General features: G+C 44.4%; 1 protein-coding gene across 1 annotated transcript in view; it reads left to right on the top strand.

Annotated features, from left to right (window-relative positions):
* The first annotated feature begins 886 nt into the window (after positions 1-886).
* The window catches only part of CLDN10 (claudin 10), a 62575-nt gene continuing 46946 nt past the window's right edge, over positions 887-16515 (top strand). Inside the window, exon 1 of the mRNA XM_074155177.1 lies at positions 887-956. Within this exon, the coding sequence (XP_074011278.1) occupies positions 887-956 (70 nt within the window). The remainder of the gene's footprint in view (positions 957-16515) is intronic.

Genomic DNA, 16515 nt, shown 5'->3' with positions numbered 1-16515 from the left:
GATGTTTCAGCGCTATGTTCATTGTGTAGAGCAGACGTACCATAAAAAGCAGTAAATTTTCGAGACTGACCAAAGAAGAAGTCTCAACGGGGGCTACAGAAGGTTGGTTCTGCTGACTAGTGCGGCTGCATCCCTGCTCAGGGACCACTTGCTGTTTCTGTTGTTGCTCTAGATTTGCTATCCTACAAATGCATCCACAGACACTGCCTCCAAGAAGCTACTGTTTTAGAGCCGCTTGCATGGTGGCTAGTTATGGCTGAATTAATTTCACAGCCTTTTAAGAATTTATTTTTCAAGTGTCGTGTGATCCTTCTAAAATGTTATGGTAATCTGTTAAATAGCGCTGTACAGTTTGGACTCTGAACTTATTTTGCTAGATGCAATGGTTGTAAGTTTCCAATTAACTAAAAATTAAGCATTAACTGGAATACCTTAATTGAAAAACAAAAATGAAAACATTTTAATTAATTTTTACAATTAGGAATTAGTAAGTAAGTACTAGCAGTTAGCGCCCATAAAGTTGTACCTTGTCTTTCTTTCTGAACATTTGTAATGCCCAAGGCCTTTCTTAAATCACTCAAGCATGACAATTTCTTTCAGCTACATTAACTTTCTGTAGCAAGTGTTACTGAACTTGTTCAAGTATAATTTGCTTATGTTATGCCTTTTTGCTTGCTCACATGACTAAAGTATTTTTCTCTCCACGCAGTGGCATTACTAAGTCCCTGGGTTGCAGAGAAACATGCTAGGAATACAGATTATAGCTTTCATATTTTGTTTCTGTGGGCTGGGAGCTGCTATTGCTGCTACTGCATCGAATGAGTGGAAAGTCACTAGTCGAGCATCGTCTGTTATCACTGCAACCTGGGTTTTCCAGGGTCTTTGGATGAACTGTGCCGGCAACGCGCTGGGTGCTTTTCACTGCAGACCTCACCTTACTATCTTCAAAGTAGAAGGTAAGTAACTGTAATTTAACTGGAACATATGGAGAGCTATGTGTATTGCAAGATGTGAGCCTGAGGAGAAAAAGATTATTTTGGCTTGTGCAAGAGATTATGATTAAAGCATTGTGATGAATATAAGTAAAGGATATTGTAGGCGGAATATCAGAAGCAACTTTGTAGGAATGATATGTATTCCAAGAAAGACAGTAAGCTCTACTCTGTGGTTGGTAATACGCGATAAGTATACTGGACAGAGTTCCAGTAAATACACTATCAGTAACAAACCACTGTTAGCAGAGAGATGGACTAAACTGACTTCCAGCTCTAATTTCCATGCAAAAATAAGCGTCCCGCTTACAGGATGGGGAGAGGAAGAAAGATAGCAAGGTCTGTGACAGCTATCGGTACTCTTTTTAGTATCTAAGGGAATTAGATAGCAAAGAACCGTGTCCATGAATACTATGCAAATATTCGTATGCTGGGAATTAAGTGCACATGTATATACTTGCTGTATCACAGGCTAATATTTTAACTTTAAAGATCAAAGGTGTGCTGTTTCAGAATGTTGATTTTAATGGAAAGTTTTGGATTTGGATGCCATCTATCAGAGCGTAAAAACAAACGGGTGTCGTCTTGCCTTGTGTCAGGAACAGGTTTCCTCAGAGACAAGGGCTAACTAAAAGTTTCCTACTTGGTGTGTTTTCTGTTTTGCTCTGCGTGTAAAGCGGTAAATGAAGAGGTTTGTTTTCTATTTGTTGTTAAGCCAAAGTAGGCAAGATAGTGTTTTCAGTGAAACTGTGCATAAACACTCAAGAGGGCAGGGGCAGAGGGACTGCTCTCTCCTCCATGTGAGCAGCACACAAGCAAGATGGAGTCCGCCTAGAGTAGGAAAAAATGGGCTAAGACACTGCTTTTTTAGGGAAACCAGAAAAGAAATCCGGGCTAGACAGAACCAGTCTTCAAAAGCTTTTATGAGACCAGCAAGAAGCACAGCGATAAGATATAAACAGCCAGGGGCTGAACAAGATATAAAATATGGTGTTGCATGGCTGTTACCACACTACATAAACGGGGTTATACACATACCTCACACACACGGGGAAACGTGGAAATGCAGGGATGTTACAGATCCATACCTTTTCTTGCCTCTCACGCCCCTAGCACATCAGACTGCATGCTAGGACATACAGATCAACTCTTACACATACAGAGGACTTTGAGATAAAACTCAGCATCATTTTTGTACACATTTTATCATGCCCTGCTACAAACCACCACAAATCGTACTTTGAGGGATGTGAATGGGTAAGAATAGTTTCACTCCTTTTAAAGAATGCTATTCATCAAAAATTACTTCAAAAGGCATCAAAACTCACACATACTCTTTAAAGGCGAATATTATATCTTTGCAAATTACCACTTCTGCATTATTACTGCCAAGATTTAGAGAAAAAAACCCACCACTTCTTCTCAGGCACATTTGATCAAATTTGTTTAAAGCGATGTGAAGTGTCTCATTAACTAGAAACCACCATTATTGCTGTTATTAGTAGTACAAAAGCTGCTTTCAGGATAATCAACTGTAATCCATTTGCTACTTTGTATGGTTACTATTATTTTGATCAATAGCAGATTGAAACTTGAATAAACAAAATACGCATCATTACGTGTACATCCTTTAAATATATACTTAAGCATCTGAGTAAGATTTTGCTTATTTGCTGTTTAGAGTAACATAGACAAGAAATTCACAACAAATTAAAGTAGCACGCTCTTGTAGAGAGTAGCAAGCTGCTGTACTGACATTTAGGAAGTCTAATTTTAACCTGCCAGTGCAGGCCCCAGCAAAGGGTAATGTTACATGTAGCATAAACACTACCGGGAAAGAGTGAGGTGTTTTGTTTGGAAAACCTGCTAAACATAAACTCCTGGTAATCCAAGGAAAACAAGAGTTCAACAGGGAGAGAGCTTTGCACTCTCACACTGTCCTACATTGTAAAACAATAAAACGGTCAGATTAAAGTAATGAACTGCCATGTCTGTTCTCAGAGCTTCAATATAACATCGTTATTGGTGTACTGACGCCAGGGTGGGCTGCAATATAGCTTTTTCTTCTGTATGCTTATAATTTATCTATTTGTAATCTATTTGTAATTTGTCCTATAGCCAAAGATAACTCTGTTACACAGGCTCCTTACTTCGTTCCTGCTTATCAATCTTTAGTTCCTGCACAGAAAGTATTAGCAGTAAATAAGTCACTTCTCCTCCAAAGCAGGTGCATTTGACCATTAAAGTTTTTGACTGTACTTTGGGGGGGGATTTTGCTTCTATATAAGCTCTATGAAGTTTAAAGATTTATTTTTTTCCTATTTAAATCACAGTAAACAAAAAACCAGAATCCAGAGGTCTGTCTCTGAGCAGAATTACCCTGCGATCATTCACAATATGTAGGTATATATCAGAACTGACTTCCAGCTAAAGGACTAGTTGTGCTGATAGGAGCATAACCAAGGCAATAAGAGCTCAGCTTCTGCAACCCAGCCCACCTACAGATCTTGAGGGGTTCATGTTTCTGGAAGGTTCTGAGGGGTTAGCACGGCCACACTGCTATCAGTATCCCAGCTAGCTGGGCTGTTGTCGAATGTGCACGTACATTCACACAAACAGCCACAGTGTACACCACTGCAATGACTGAAACGTTCAGACTAAAGATCCTGGAGGAGTACAACGTATTTACTGCAGCACAAGTAGTAATATTGTTGTAGCTACAGTCATTTAAGGCAATGTTTGTGGGAAGAAGCAATATCTTTTATTAAATCAGCTGCTTTGGGAGAAGTGTGCAACCAAGTCATTCATCAGATCTGACACGAATACAGCGAGCTTCAAGGTAATTATTATCTGGGAACTTTGTCTCTTCAGTTAACTTGATTATGATTATCAGCGCACCAGATATACTCATGGAAATTATATGATCAAAACCAAGGAGCCATTACACACAGGCATAAACTCACGCAGTCAACGAATGCCAGAAATTAAAACTAGCAGAGAGACAATATTGTTTAACAACAGTAGGCTCTGAAGGGAGCCTACAGGAGAGCCGGAGAGGGACTCTTTGTCAGGAAGTGTAGTGACAGGACAAGGGGTAATGGTTTTAAATTGGAAGAGGGGAGATTTTGATTAGATATTAGGAGGAAATTCTTTACTGTGAGGGTGGTGAGGCACTGGAACAGGTTGCCCAGGGAAGTTGTGGACACCCCATCCCTGGAAGTGTTCAAGGCCAGGCTGGATAGGGCTTTGAGCAACCCGGTCTAGTGGAGGTGTCCCTGCCCATGGCAGGAGGGCTGGAACTCGATGACCTTTAAGGTCCCTTCCAACTCTAACCATTCTATGGTTCTATGATTCTATGAACAAACCCACTAACCTCTGGTTAAACTCTCAGTCCTTATTAGTAAGAAAGACCCACAAAAACCCTTCAAAGACTGAGCCTGGGAACTGAAGCTCCTGACTCCACTGGAGCCAGAGCTGTCGTCCAAAAAGATACTGACTTTTTATCAGTGTCGTTCAAAAAGATACTGACTTTTTATCGGTGTCGCCCAAAAAGATACTGACTTTTTATCAGAGTTTCCACCTACTCTGTCTCCTGCTAACTCCTCAGTGTTCCACAGGCAGTAGTTACCTCACTTCTCATTTCTCCCACATTTATCATCCTGAATCCTTACAATCTCAGAATTATCCAGATTTGAAAAGAACCAGCTTTTTAGTTGTCTAGCACTGCTTAGACACTTAAGTATTTTGCTTTTGGTGACGCTACAGAGAGCTGTTTCATTTGCATAAAATCCAGAAGTGTAACTAGCAAACTGAATTGTGCCCACATCCCTTTCCCATGACACTTTCCTAGTCTGTCAGGGCAACTACTAGGCCTCTTCAAACAATTAGTTCTGCATTTGGCATGCCTAGCCTACGGCGCTGTTTCTTGACTCCTCTGCACTCTCTGGTTTTCCATGCCATGCATTCAGGGAGGTGTACCGGCAAGTAGAAGAAATGTGCCTCCTTGGAACCTTTGCTTGTTTGAGCCTCAGATCTTCTGCTGACATCTCTTAGTCCTGCCAGTGCCTGTTTTGATGGAGCCAGGTGGGGCAAGTAGTGCTATCCTGATGGTAGCCAATATGGAAAGGGCAATGCCCGGGCGTTCTGGGTCATATTGGCAGACAGATTCAGAGCTGGAATTTCATGAAGCTGTAGTTGTGATGCAGCTAAGGGGTGGAAGGAAGCTGAAACAAGGCAACTACTCTTGCAGCACCTGTACCCAGAGCAGCCTTGCTTAGTTTAACACTATTTGAGTACTTTTGGCCGTGGAAAGCAATTCCAGCCATGCTTCAGGGTGACATTAGCAACTTTCCCAGAGGGCTCAACCTAGAGCAGGAAAGGACTGACGTGAGAGTTTCCCTCACTAGACAGAAACTTTCTGCCAGGGAAAACACACTATCTGTTTGATTGCTGCCGGTTGACAACAAGCCAGCCAGATAGCTGCACGGCAGCCAAGGCCTGGCTTCTCCTGAAGACTATGAGCAGGGAACTTGGTGCTAAATCCCCCAGAAGCCAACGCCACTGCTCTGTGCTTCTCACAAGTGGGGTTACATGGAGGCCAGGCTGAGTGTCCTGGTTTGAGCAACACAGGTCTACTTTCTCTTTCAGTAATTTTATTTTTCAGTAAAGTTTCTTCTAATGCTAGGCAAAACTGTGTTTTTTGAGGACTCTAGTGTCTGAATTTGTGAAAATATTTACTTTATAGCCAGCTATGGTATGTGGGTTTCAAGGTCTCAGTGTTTTCGAGTTACCGAGGTGCAGGGACCCGGGCACTTGACCCAAGCTGCCAAGAGGATTATTTCATACCATGAACGTCACATTCAATATAAATTTGAAGGTTTCCTGAGGAGTTTCTCCTCTTCTATGATGGCTACAATCCTGAGAACTTCTTGCCCTGGTGCCAGACCCTTGAGCCCTTCCCTTCCTTCCGAAACCATCGTGCTTGCAGTGTCTGACATGTGCTGTCCACTGATGGGAGCACACAGCTTCCTGCTGAAGTTTAATCCTTGTGTGTTTCATATTGGTATCGGGATCAATACCGGTTCTTTAGTGGTATTAATGTTAATTATTTAGCCTTAGTCTATTAAATCTGTTTATATTTCAGCCCTCAGGTTTTCTTGGTTTTTCCCGATTCTCCTTCCCAGGTGGGAAGGTTTCGTCGGGTGATAGAATAATTGTCTAAACGACAACAAATCACTGTGGGTTCCTCCAACCATAACGCTGAGTGAGGGCTGGGGCCAGAGACTGTGCTCCTCCTCCTCGCTGCCTGCCGGAACCCCACTCCCTGCCCGCTCCCTGCCCGTTCCCTGCCCGCTCCCTGCCCGTTCCCTGCCCGTTCCCTGCCCGTTCCCTGCCCGCCCGCGGCAGGCGGGCGCGCTCCTCTCTCCATGGTGCTGCAGGCGCGGCCGCGGGGAAGGGCCGGAAGTGGCCGGGGGCGGCAGCCGCCCCGGCTCGGGTGGGGACAATAAGCTGCCTCTCCTCCTGGGAAGGCAGCGAACCTCGGCCCCCGGCTTGCCCCGGGTGAGGGGCTGACAGGAGAGGAGCGGTTTAACTGCACCCAGAGCCATGGCCAAGCAGCAGCAGAGTGTGCTTTTGGGAGGTCAAAAGGGGAGAGGACTGGGCCATCAGCCAGGGGTGAATGGACACAGCCATGAGCAGGAAGGGAGAAATCCATTGGGGATTTTTTCCTTCAGACTAATGGCCAGCCACAGAGGATTCTGCTGAGGAATACTCCAGGTAGTTAAAGGGACAGTCATGGGGGTCTGATACTGAGTTTAGAACTGTGTCTGTGCCTAAGAACTTTCCCGTAGCAAGCAAATCATTCTAGGAAAAGTGCTAACTGAAGGGAGTTATGATTGATTTGTGGTCAATTAGGCTGAGCTACACCTCCATTAATTTTTTCTGCCCAATGAGTACAATATTACTTTGATGATTTACCATCCCTGGAGGTATTTAAAAGATGGGTTGACATAGTGCTTAGTGACATGATTTAGTGATGTTTTTTTATCAGTTAGGTTGATGGTTGGACTAGATGATCTTAAAGGTCCCTTCTAACCTAGACAATTCTATGTGTCTATGACTCTATGATTTAGAAAAACAAAGTAAAAAAAAACCTGGCAAAGTTGCATCAATAAAAAAAGAAATATACACTGGGATCAATAGCGCAAATTTGGGAATGGTAACCATGAGCCACAGCCAGAATTCTTCTCAGAGGAACGGCTTAATTCCAAAGTACTCTCCATTTCTCAGAAGGCAGAAAGGTCACTGTTTGGACCGATTGAAATGCTGATTCCAGCATGGGGACTTTTGTGTATGCAGAAAAATACAGAGTTTAACCTTGGTAATAAGAGGTTTTCTACTCTCACAGTTTGCCTCTCCATTGCAGCAGGCATTGTTCCAAGCTCATGGCCTCTTTTTTGACATTAGATAACTAGATCTGCCCTCTGCTCAAACAAGATAGCCTGAAATGCATATTTGGTCCCTAGAGGAAGCTGGTAATGCAGTAGAGGTCATGAGATGTCATGACAATACACAGCAAATGTTTTTGGAATCTGTTATATACTGTATATTATTGCCCCCTCCCTCCCCCAAAAGGTGAAAGAAGAAAGTAAATTAAACAGTTCAGCCGAGGTAGGAGTTAATTGGAAACATGACAGGTCTTATTAGCGTGGTTTCAAGTAAGGGAAGGAATTGAGTCCTATACAGTAGAGCCATTCAAAAAACTAGAGAGCCATCTTTGACCTCGCAGCCCCTGTCAGGACAGAGATGAATGGAAGGAGTGGGCTAACTCCCAAGTATCCAAAAGATTTTCTCCCAGCGAGCTCCAGCACCAACCTTGCAGTAGATCCAGAGCAAAACCCAGGGCTTCCCTGGGGGTGGTAAATTACAGAGGAAGCATCCAGACCCTAGGAGTCCCCCAAAAGGCAGGACAACTCTGTGAAACCTGGATTTTTTGATCTTGGAGCTGAAACATAGGCTAGAGATTTTGAAGTGGTTCACAGGGAATCCTGCTGCCAAATGTTGCTTTCTCTTCAAGCTCTTTGTTTCCAAGATTTTAATCTGTAAGCTCTGAAAATTCATGAATCTAAACCACAATGAATCACTATTTACTGCTATTTACTGCGAAGACTGTCTGGCTCTGGCCAATTACTTGAACAAGAATAGTCCAGAGCTATGGGGCAGACTGGAAAGAGTGTGTGCCTACGGGGTGATCTGCAGCCAGAAAAGGTACACAAAGGGAGTCCAAGAACTGCAGAACTAGACTGCACGGGGCCAGCTGGAAAACACCGAGGGTGGAGGCTTTCCCAGCCAGCTGCCAGTTTTGGAGGAGAAGCTGACAGCAGGTTACAAAGTACAGACGTTGACACTGCTTTAAAATCTGTAGAATTCCAGAAAAAAAAAAAAGTAAGGCATTGCAGACCAGCCTTCCTTTTTAGTTCTTGTTTACACCAGCCAATTTGACAGCACCTCTGCAATCCTCTTTTTGTGCTTCTGTCTTCCCATCTCTGTACAAGGACAGAGGTTACCCTGCTGAGATCCTTTTGACTTTTGTCAAGACCTGCACAAGAGTAATGCTGCTTCTGCTTCTGCTTCTCTTCAGTCGTCCTTACAGATTTTGCCTGGGAGACAGACCCCTGGAGGTAGTCTTCATTTGCAGAAAATCAGTGAGGAAATCTGGAAGGTGCAAAGTGCTGCTATTTGCTAGTGTGGTTCCCATGCAGCTGGTGCAAGGATGGGAATGCAAAGCTTGTTGTTGGGGCATTAATAACAAAGCTCTTTCATCTTCTAATACTCACACCAGGATAGATTGTTATCTCTGCTTTGCTTTTAGCTTTCTTTGATTACTCCTACATAGCAGCAGAGAGTGTACTGCGAAATGAATAGGACTCAGCAGTAATTGGTACGCAGCCAGTGTCTTAAAATACCTCTATTCAAACAGGTTTTTTAGCCCGGTCTGCCTTGTGAGCACTGAGGTGGGTGAAGGGAGCTTCCCTGTAGCATGTGCTGAGGGCCAGTCTACCTCTTCTAACCTTTTTAGCAGTCACGCTACAACCAGAGCTTCATTCAAAGTTACAGAGATACAATCCATTTCAATTTTACAAGTCCCTGCAGCGGGAGGGGAGAGGACACCTGGCAAAACCAGCCATGGTAGGTGGATGGGTGAGAGAAGGAGACTGAAGTAATAATCATTAAAGCTGATGATTTTGGAATTCACGCTGCTGAGATTGAAGATTTAAAATCTGTAGTCTTCTAGCACATATGACATTTTTAGGGAGTGGTGCAAGTGGGAGGAGAGCGGCTGAGCAGCAAATACCTTGAGAATGGGTATGGGGGAATGAGTGTAGGCAATGGGCATGAGATGAGAAATTGTAGAGAGAAAAATATATGTAGATAAAAATCTCTGCTGTGGATACGAGGCGGAGTTGGCTGGGTAAGTGTGAGTTAAGTGCCAATTTGGTAGAGAAAACAAATCGCTACACAGACAATAGGGGTATTAAATCCCTCAGTGCAGGTGTTATTTTATGTCTCATGGTACTTACACATACTTGTCAATGTCAAGTGAAATGCCAGATGAGCGCAGCCATTTTAACAGAGCTGTGCACATGGAATTCCTCTCCATATCCCACATGCATCAAGTCCTACCGTGTCTGATTATCCTTACAAGCCTTCCCTGAAGTGGGTGCCGTGGGACTCCGGTGGTTTGCAGGCCGGGACGACTCTTGGGTATTTCACTGATTCAAATGAGATAAAATGTTTGGAGCGGAGGTGTTAACCAGGGGTGTTACTGAGGGCTTCAGATTCCCACTTTTTCAGGGCACTTATTCCTTGACTCAGTCCTGGTGCCAGTACTGTGAGGGACCTCTGGCTGTGCCCAGCAGATGCCTGCAATCCACTCAATCTTCTCTCTACACAGAGGACATTGAACCCCGGGGCTCCTGCCTGCCTTTCTTCTCCAGGGATGCATTTCCTAACACAGGAGAAAGCGTACCAGCTCAGATGGCTGTGCCTTAAAGCAGGGCTTTGCTATGTGCAAGGGCACTTTCTTTTCCCACTCCATGTCTCTCAGTGCGTGGCCTCATTTGCCCAGCACAGCCACACAGCAGGTCGTGGACCTGCTGATCAAATGATCTTAGCGTGGTGGTGAGCAGCCAGGGGTGCAGGAGGTGAGGCAGAGGCCTGGAAGCTGGGCAGCTGAGAAAGGTCCCAAGCTTTTTTATTGTGTTAACTTTTCTAAAGAAAATGTATGTTAGTCTGAAGGTAATTAACCAAGCTCTAGTAAAACATATCCTCAGGCTTAACCTGCTTAAAGACAGAATTTTTAAATTCCACATCCTGAGCTAAGATTTGTGTTGTACTATCGAACAGTTTTCCATAAATCAAGAGTTCCATGTGGTAGATCTTAATACTATACACCATCAACCAGATATCACGTTAATCTTATTTTTAAGATTATTCTAGGTTATACTCCAAAATTTTCCTTCTAGGCCCTCATTTTCCCAAATGTTAATTACGCAGACTCTACTGGCATTTGAAAAGAGTACAAATACATAACCGGGCAGTCAAAATGAGAAGCAAAACTGAATACTTGAAGATTCTCATGAATTTTCTGTCATAATAATATATACTGATTTTCTACCAGGTCCACTCTACCAATTTTTATATTTGGTTTTTTTTTAATCCAGCTAAGATGTGAGGCTACTCTTCTGCAGGTACCAGTCAGAGACAAAGATGTGTCCCAAACTTATACTATCTTACACAGTAAATGTGTTCAGGGTAATGCAGACTGATTCATATTTCCAAAGGAAATGAGAGCTCAGAAGTTCTAAATTTCCACTGCAAATGGAAATCTGCCAAAATCTTCTGTTATTTGGAGACTGCCTTTTCCTTCTTCACAAATGAATTTCTAAACAATAACACAGAATATCACATAAAAGCCTTTCTATTGATATTTCATCCTGTAAGCAGCAAAAGCAGAAACCAAACCCCAGCCACTAAAAAACAGTGAAAGTGACTCACTAACTGTATCTCAGTACAGTGTTTAATTGGGTGACCAGGAGAACACAACTCTCCAGAGACACAGACAGCTTCTCCACTGCAAGCCCACCATGAGCTCAAGCTGCTGCCCCAGGCTGGTATCCCATCCCAAGGAAGCATCACACCACATGCTAGGCCCTGAGTCAGCCACTTTTTGTTAATAACAGAAGTAGTGATCTAATTTAATTAACTAAATAGTCATTAATGGCATCTGGCTTTTCCGTAGCATATTTTAATGGAAATGTTCCAAAACAGATGATACCATTATATCCCAGAAAAACAAATGCAATAGACAGTTTTACTTTAATTTACACCACCTTTCAACATCTTCACGCTGCAAGTAGTTTTTGTTTTACTCAGTGGCTATTACAAAAGCTCCAGTATCATGAATATTTAATATTCCATCTAGAAACTCGGTGGTTTGCATTTAGCCTTCACAGAAATTCAACATTTTCAGGTGTCAGTAATGCTTGTGCCTCTGTGTGCAGCAAGACGCAGGTCTCCTTCGAGCAGACCTATTTGCCTGGCTTGATGGAGGGCTTTTGACCCTCATGAGTGCATCCCCATTCAGACTGAAGCTCCCTGCAAAGAGATCCCTTCAATGCAAAAGCCAAAGCTTCTTCAGCTTTCCTGATGAGCTGGGTGTCATCTTTCAAGGCTATAAGTTCTCCACATCGGCTGTGCCTTGAAATCCCAAGGTGATGTGACCTGACCAAAAAGCCCCACCAGCTGAGAAGCCACCCAGTGTCCTAGTCAGAGCCCTGCACCTCAACTTTTAAAAGAAGGGCGCCCACTGCAGCCAGGGACAGGATATGAGTGGAAGGCAGAAAATTTGTTTTCCTCCCTGGCAGGGATTTGGGTCCATTCTTGCTGAGTCAGAAAGACTCACAGCCATGCCAGCCAGCTGACAGCAGCCAGGGCTTCTCGCCCCACGGTCCCAGAGGCTGAGCAAGCACTGCAGGCTGGCACTGCTCACTGTGCTCTGCTAGGGAGGTCACTGCCCGTGGCGCTGCAAACACCATCACTTCCCCATGGCACGACCCTCCTGCACATCTCTTGCCAGCCCCATGGCCTTCATCTTCTTTGCTTTTCTCCCTCAAACCCCTTTTTCCCAAGGGTTTCTCCAGCTAAGACTACCACAGGGCTTCTCTTGTATTTCCGGACTACACTGGAGTCCGACAGCACAGGCTGCAGAGGGACCATCACATTACCCCTGCCTCTGTGTAGGTGTTTGAGATAGGTGCATCCTTCCAGGAGGTGCAGGGAGCCCAGCTGAAGTACAAGATGGGTTAGTCAAAGGAAAAGAAATAATCTACAGCTGGAAACGTGTGTCCCTGAGGGAGCAGGAGGCCACATATAGTAGAGCCACCTTCCCCTAAAGTAAATGAGATGCAGCATGGTTGGAGATGGCGAGATTCAGTGCAGGGGTACAGCAGGGAGTGAAGGGGTTGTGTTTCTCCAGCTCTGTGCATCTTGGCCGCTTTCCAGACCATGGTGCAGGGCTCACTCTCAGAGAGTCAATGGCCAGGTGGGTCTCTGTGGCTAGGACATCCTGCACTGCCATAGCCATGCTTCAGCCTGGGCTTCACTGGGTGCGCAGACACCCCCAACCTGCAGCTCAGCTAATTTCCTTCTGAGCAGTGAAGCTCTCCTGCCCTGGCTGGTGGTGGTGGTCCCTCTCGAGGGGCTGTGCTTGGCACGGCTGGGGAGAGAGGCAGGAGGAGAGACAGGCAACTGAAGCCAGCATCCCTCCCTGCAGGCAGCAGTTACTGTCTGTGGGCCAACTCCTGCCCGGCCACGGGGTGCAGGGGTGCAGGGGGCTGCGAGGGGGATGGCTGCGTGGGGTGGCGAGTCCTTCCCCTCCCTCCCCTCGGCATGCACAGAGCAGAGCGCTGTGTGCGTTACAGGAACAAGCATAAACATTTCCAGCCAAGGTACTTAACACAAGTCCGTTTGCCAAGTGGCTTCGCTACCTTCTTTGGTTAAGGTTAAGAGAAATGTTGTTGCTCAAAGGAGAAAACAAGTGGGGGTGTTTTCCCCCCTCACCCTTCCTGTCTGCAAATCCAGGCATCTCTGGTCTGCAGTTCCTTATAAACAAAAGAAGGAGCTTTTGTGGAGCCTGTTGATAAGAAATACTCCACACCACCCCACATCCAACTAATTTTTATTATTTTTACGTTTGCAATAATATGCAAGCGTTTGAGCACTTCCTACCGTCACTTGCTAGTTGTGCTGCAGTGTAGCGATTGCTCTGGTTACTGCAGGGACAGGGTTAGTCATGACTGGTTTGTCCGGGCCAGCTGATGGGATTTGCACTCGATCAGCAGCAAGATATGAGCATGCAAGACTCAGACTTGCCCCAGTGGAAGGAGAGTCAGGAACGGCTTTCTCTTGGTGCTCCTCTTTCCTGGGAACAGTTTGCAAGGAGACAAAATGCTTGCAGCCAAGGAAAGCGAGTCTGGTGTGCAACAGCTGGGGCACGGGGCAGGCAGAGAGCCCTTGGCAAAACACATAGGCCACAGCCACCCAAAATACATCAGACAGCTTGAGGGAAGCAGATCATCAGGAAAGCAGAAAGTGAGCTTGCGAGATGCAAAGCTCTGCTTTGACCTGGTGGTGACAATTCGGCCACCGCTTTCAGTACAAGATGGATTGGGCCCAAGTTCTTCACAATCTCAGCAAAGGCTAACTGCTCAACTGGGAGAAATTAGATCATTTCCAAAAACTTATAGCATTTTAATCAAAAGAATGAGTGGGAGCTCTAATTTAAGGAATCTGAGTGCTTTCAACCACCTGTTCTTTACAATTTTGCCACCTTGGATCATTTAAAATAAAAATCTGTATCCAGCAACAGAGTCCCACGTTGTCCCTGCTTGCTCACACAGTCTTGCAGCAAGATGGTTGTAGTTCATAAAACTGAAGAGAAAGCAGTGCTGAACAAGGAGGAGGAAGTTGGAAGCAAAGAAATGTATTTTAGGTGTGCAAGGCTCCTGTGTAGCTCTTTAAAAGAAGAAGGAAGGATGAGAAAAAGTCTGATTCCAAATGAGACTAATTTCTATTATGCGTGAGTCATACAAAGTGATTTTTAGAGCCAGAGATTTTTTCATTGGCATTGCTCACTTTCCTCAGTAAGAGAAAGAAATAACATTACTTGAAGGTCTGAAGTTCACTGGGTTACATCTGCTTTCACTCAATTCTACCAACAGCAATATTTTCTAAATGGATTTATTTCTTTTTTTTTCCTTTTCTTTCAACATCTTTGCAGCCTTACTGTCTCCGTCATGCCACTAGCAGAGACAGGATCATTAATTAGTACAGTGCTATGTCTGACCCAGTACTGTTGCTCAAGTAACGTTAAGTTTTTACAATCTATCCCCTCCTTTTCCTGAAAATATCTACCTCCTCCTTTCTAAATAACTTCCTGGGGACACGACAGAAAAAAATTTCCACAAGCTTCTAGTCAGCTCTTGGGTCTGTGTAGATGGACCAGCAGAGAACACTCCAATATCCAGAATCCTCCCAGTTGGGACCAGGCAATGCATGACATATAGATTGTACTGTGTTGCAAAAAAGAAAAAAAAAAAAAAAGAAAAAAAAGAAAAGGCAAGTCTTCCTGAAAAAGAGCTTGTCTGTAAGATGCGAGATGGCTTTGGCTTGGCCCAAGCAAAGCCTCTACTGCAGTACTGTGTCCAGTTTGGGTACTACACTTGAAGCAAGATGCACAGCACTTTGAAAGCACACGGATAAGAGCAGCTAGAATCCCTCAAGTTCATGAAACATGACCTATGAGGAAAGACTGGAAGAGTTAAGACTGTTTAGTCTAAAGAAGAGTAGACTAACTGTAGGCACAAAAATAGCCTTCAATACGTAAGAAGTGGCTACAAACAGGAAGAGCATAATTATGTCCAGTGGCAATACCACAGGAAATGGTGAGCCCGGATTACCACAAAGACTATTAGCAGTTTTAGAGTTATACCCTAAAAACAACCATTGATCTATCTGTCAACGGACAGACCAGATCTAAGCCTTAGCTTAATTCTGTTACTCTCTGATTGGTTTACTCTGTGATTACCTGAATCGGCTCAGCCTTACATGCCAGTGGTATGTAAGGTAGTGGTCAGTTCTAGCTGCGAGAAGTGAAATGTGCCACCTGAAGTCCTCATCTCTTCTCTCTCGGACTCCTTCTTGCAGTCTGCTTAGGTGGAAAGCTGTCATTCAAAACACATAATTCATAAAGTATCTAAGGTCCATTTGTTAGTAGCCCTTGGTCTACAAAGGTCTTTTAGTGGACTTCTGGGCTGCAAAGGTTGGTTGGTATTAAATCCTCTTGCGCCTTTTTAACATACTTTTCCTAATTTCTGTCTGAATTTGCAGTAGGCGTTTTGTTCTGTGCTTGCAGAGCACGTAGCTCTGTGTAACCTATTTGATGCCCATGATTTGGCCTAGATATTGCTGAGAGATCTACAGCCCTGAGCGAAGGCAGCACACTCACATTCATCCCATTTCACTCCTCTGTGCTATTTTCACTGCCAAACAATGCTCTCTTAACATAGCTGAAACAGCCCCAAACAGAGGAGGCAGGGGAGACAATATAGGCCAAAATGCTTGAAGTGCTCAAGCTGTGGTGTATCTTCCTTGTATCAAATATAAATAGCATGTAGAATGGAATTTGAACAAAAAACATCAAGTTAATGGCCAGCTCAGGGAAGAGTCAAGTGAGGCTGGCAGGGAGAGGCAATGCTTTGAATAAGCTTCATGTCCTCTGTAACAGCTGAGATTTGCCATGAGATTATAATCTTGTGTACAGAACAGACAGTCACACGTTAGTAATCTTGAATGGCGGGGGTCTCATAGTTCTCCTTTCTTCCTACCTGGGAGATGTTGTCCTGCTTCCTCAGGCACCTGAAGTTGGGCATGGATGAGGTGCCAAAATTGCTACGCTGGGTCTTAAGCATAGGTTTAGGGTTTATCGCAGACCACTTTAGACATCTGTGGTGTAAAATGCTGTGTGGGAGCTAGTCACCCTGTGATCCCCTTACACTCAACAGGGGCAAGGAATCCTGCTCCCTTGGAGACACCTACACCAAGTCAGAGGAGCAGTCTAGACACACCAATTGACAGTAAAGCAGATGAATGATTAGTGAAGGTATAGACACACTGGGCAGGATTTGACTGAATCTTACCATGACTCAGCAGATACCTGCAGGTGAATCCTACCCTACCTCAGATTAGATGGATGCAATTTATACCCACAACTTTCAACCCAAACCAGAACACACATGGAGGGCAATTTCCTCCTTTCCTCCTGTGGCTAATTTTCCCATAATTCATATGTCTCCCTTCTCCCAGTCTGTGCACAAAGACAGCAACAATTTTGCCCAAAGCTGCTGCAGGGGTAGAACACTGCAGCCCTTAATATGTCATCTCGGATTGAGGACTCGCTCTCCAT

This window comes from Numenius arquata, chromosome 1 (genome assembly GCF_964106895.1).
Source record: "Numenius arquata chromosome 1, bNumArq3.hap1.1, whole genome shotgun sequence".
Taxonomy (NCBI): domain Eukaryota; kingdom Metazoa; phylum Chordata; class Aves; order Charadriiformes; family Scolopacidae; genus Numenius; species Numenius arquata.
The sequence above is the reverse complement of the archived record's forward strand: the minus strand, read 5'-3'. Positions and strand labels throughout refer to the sequence as shown.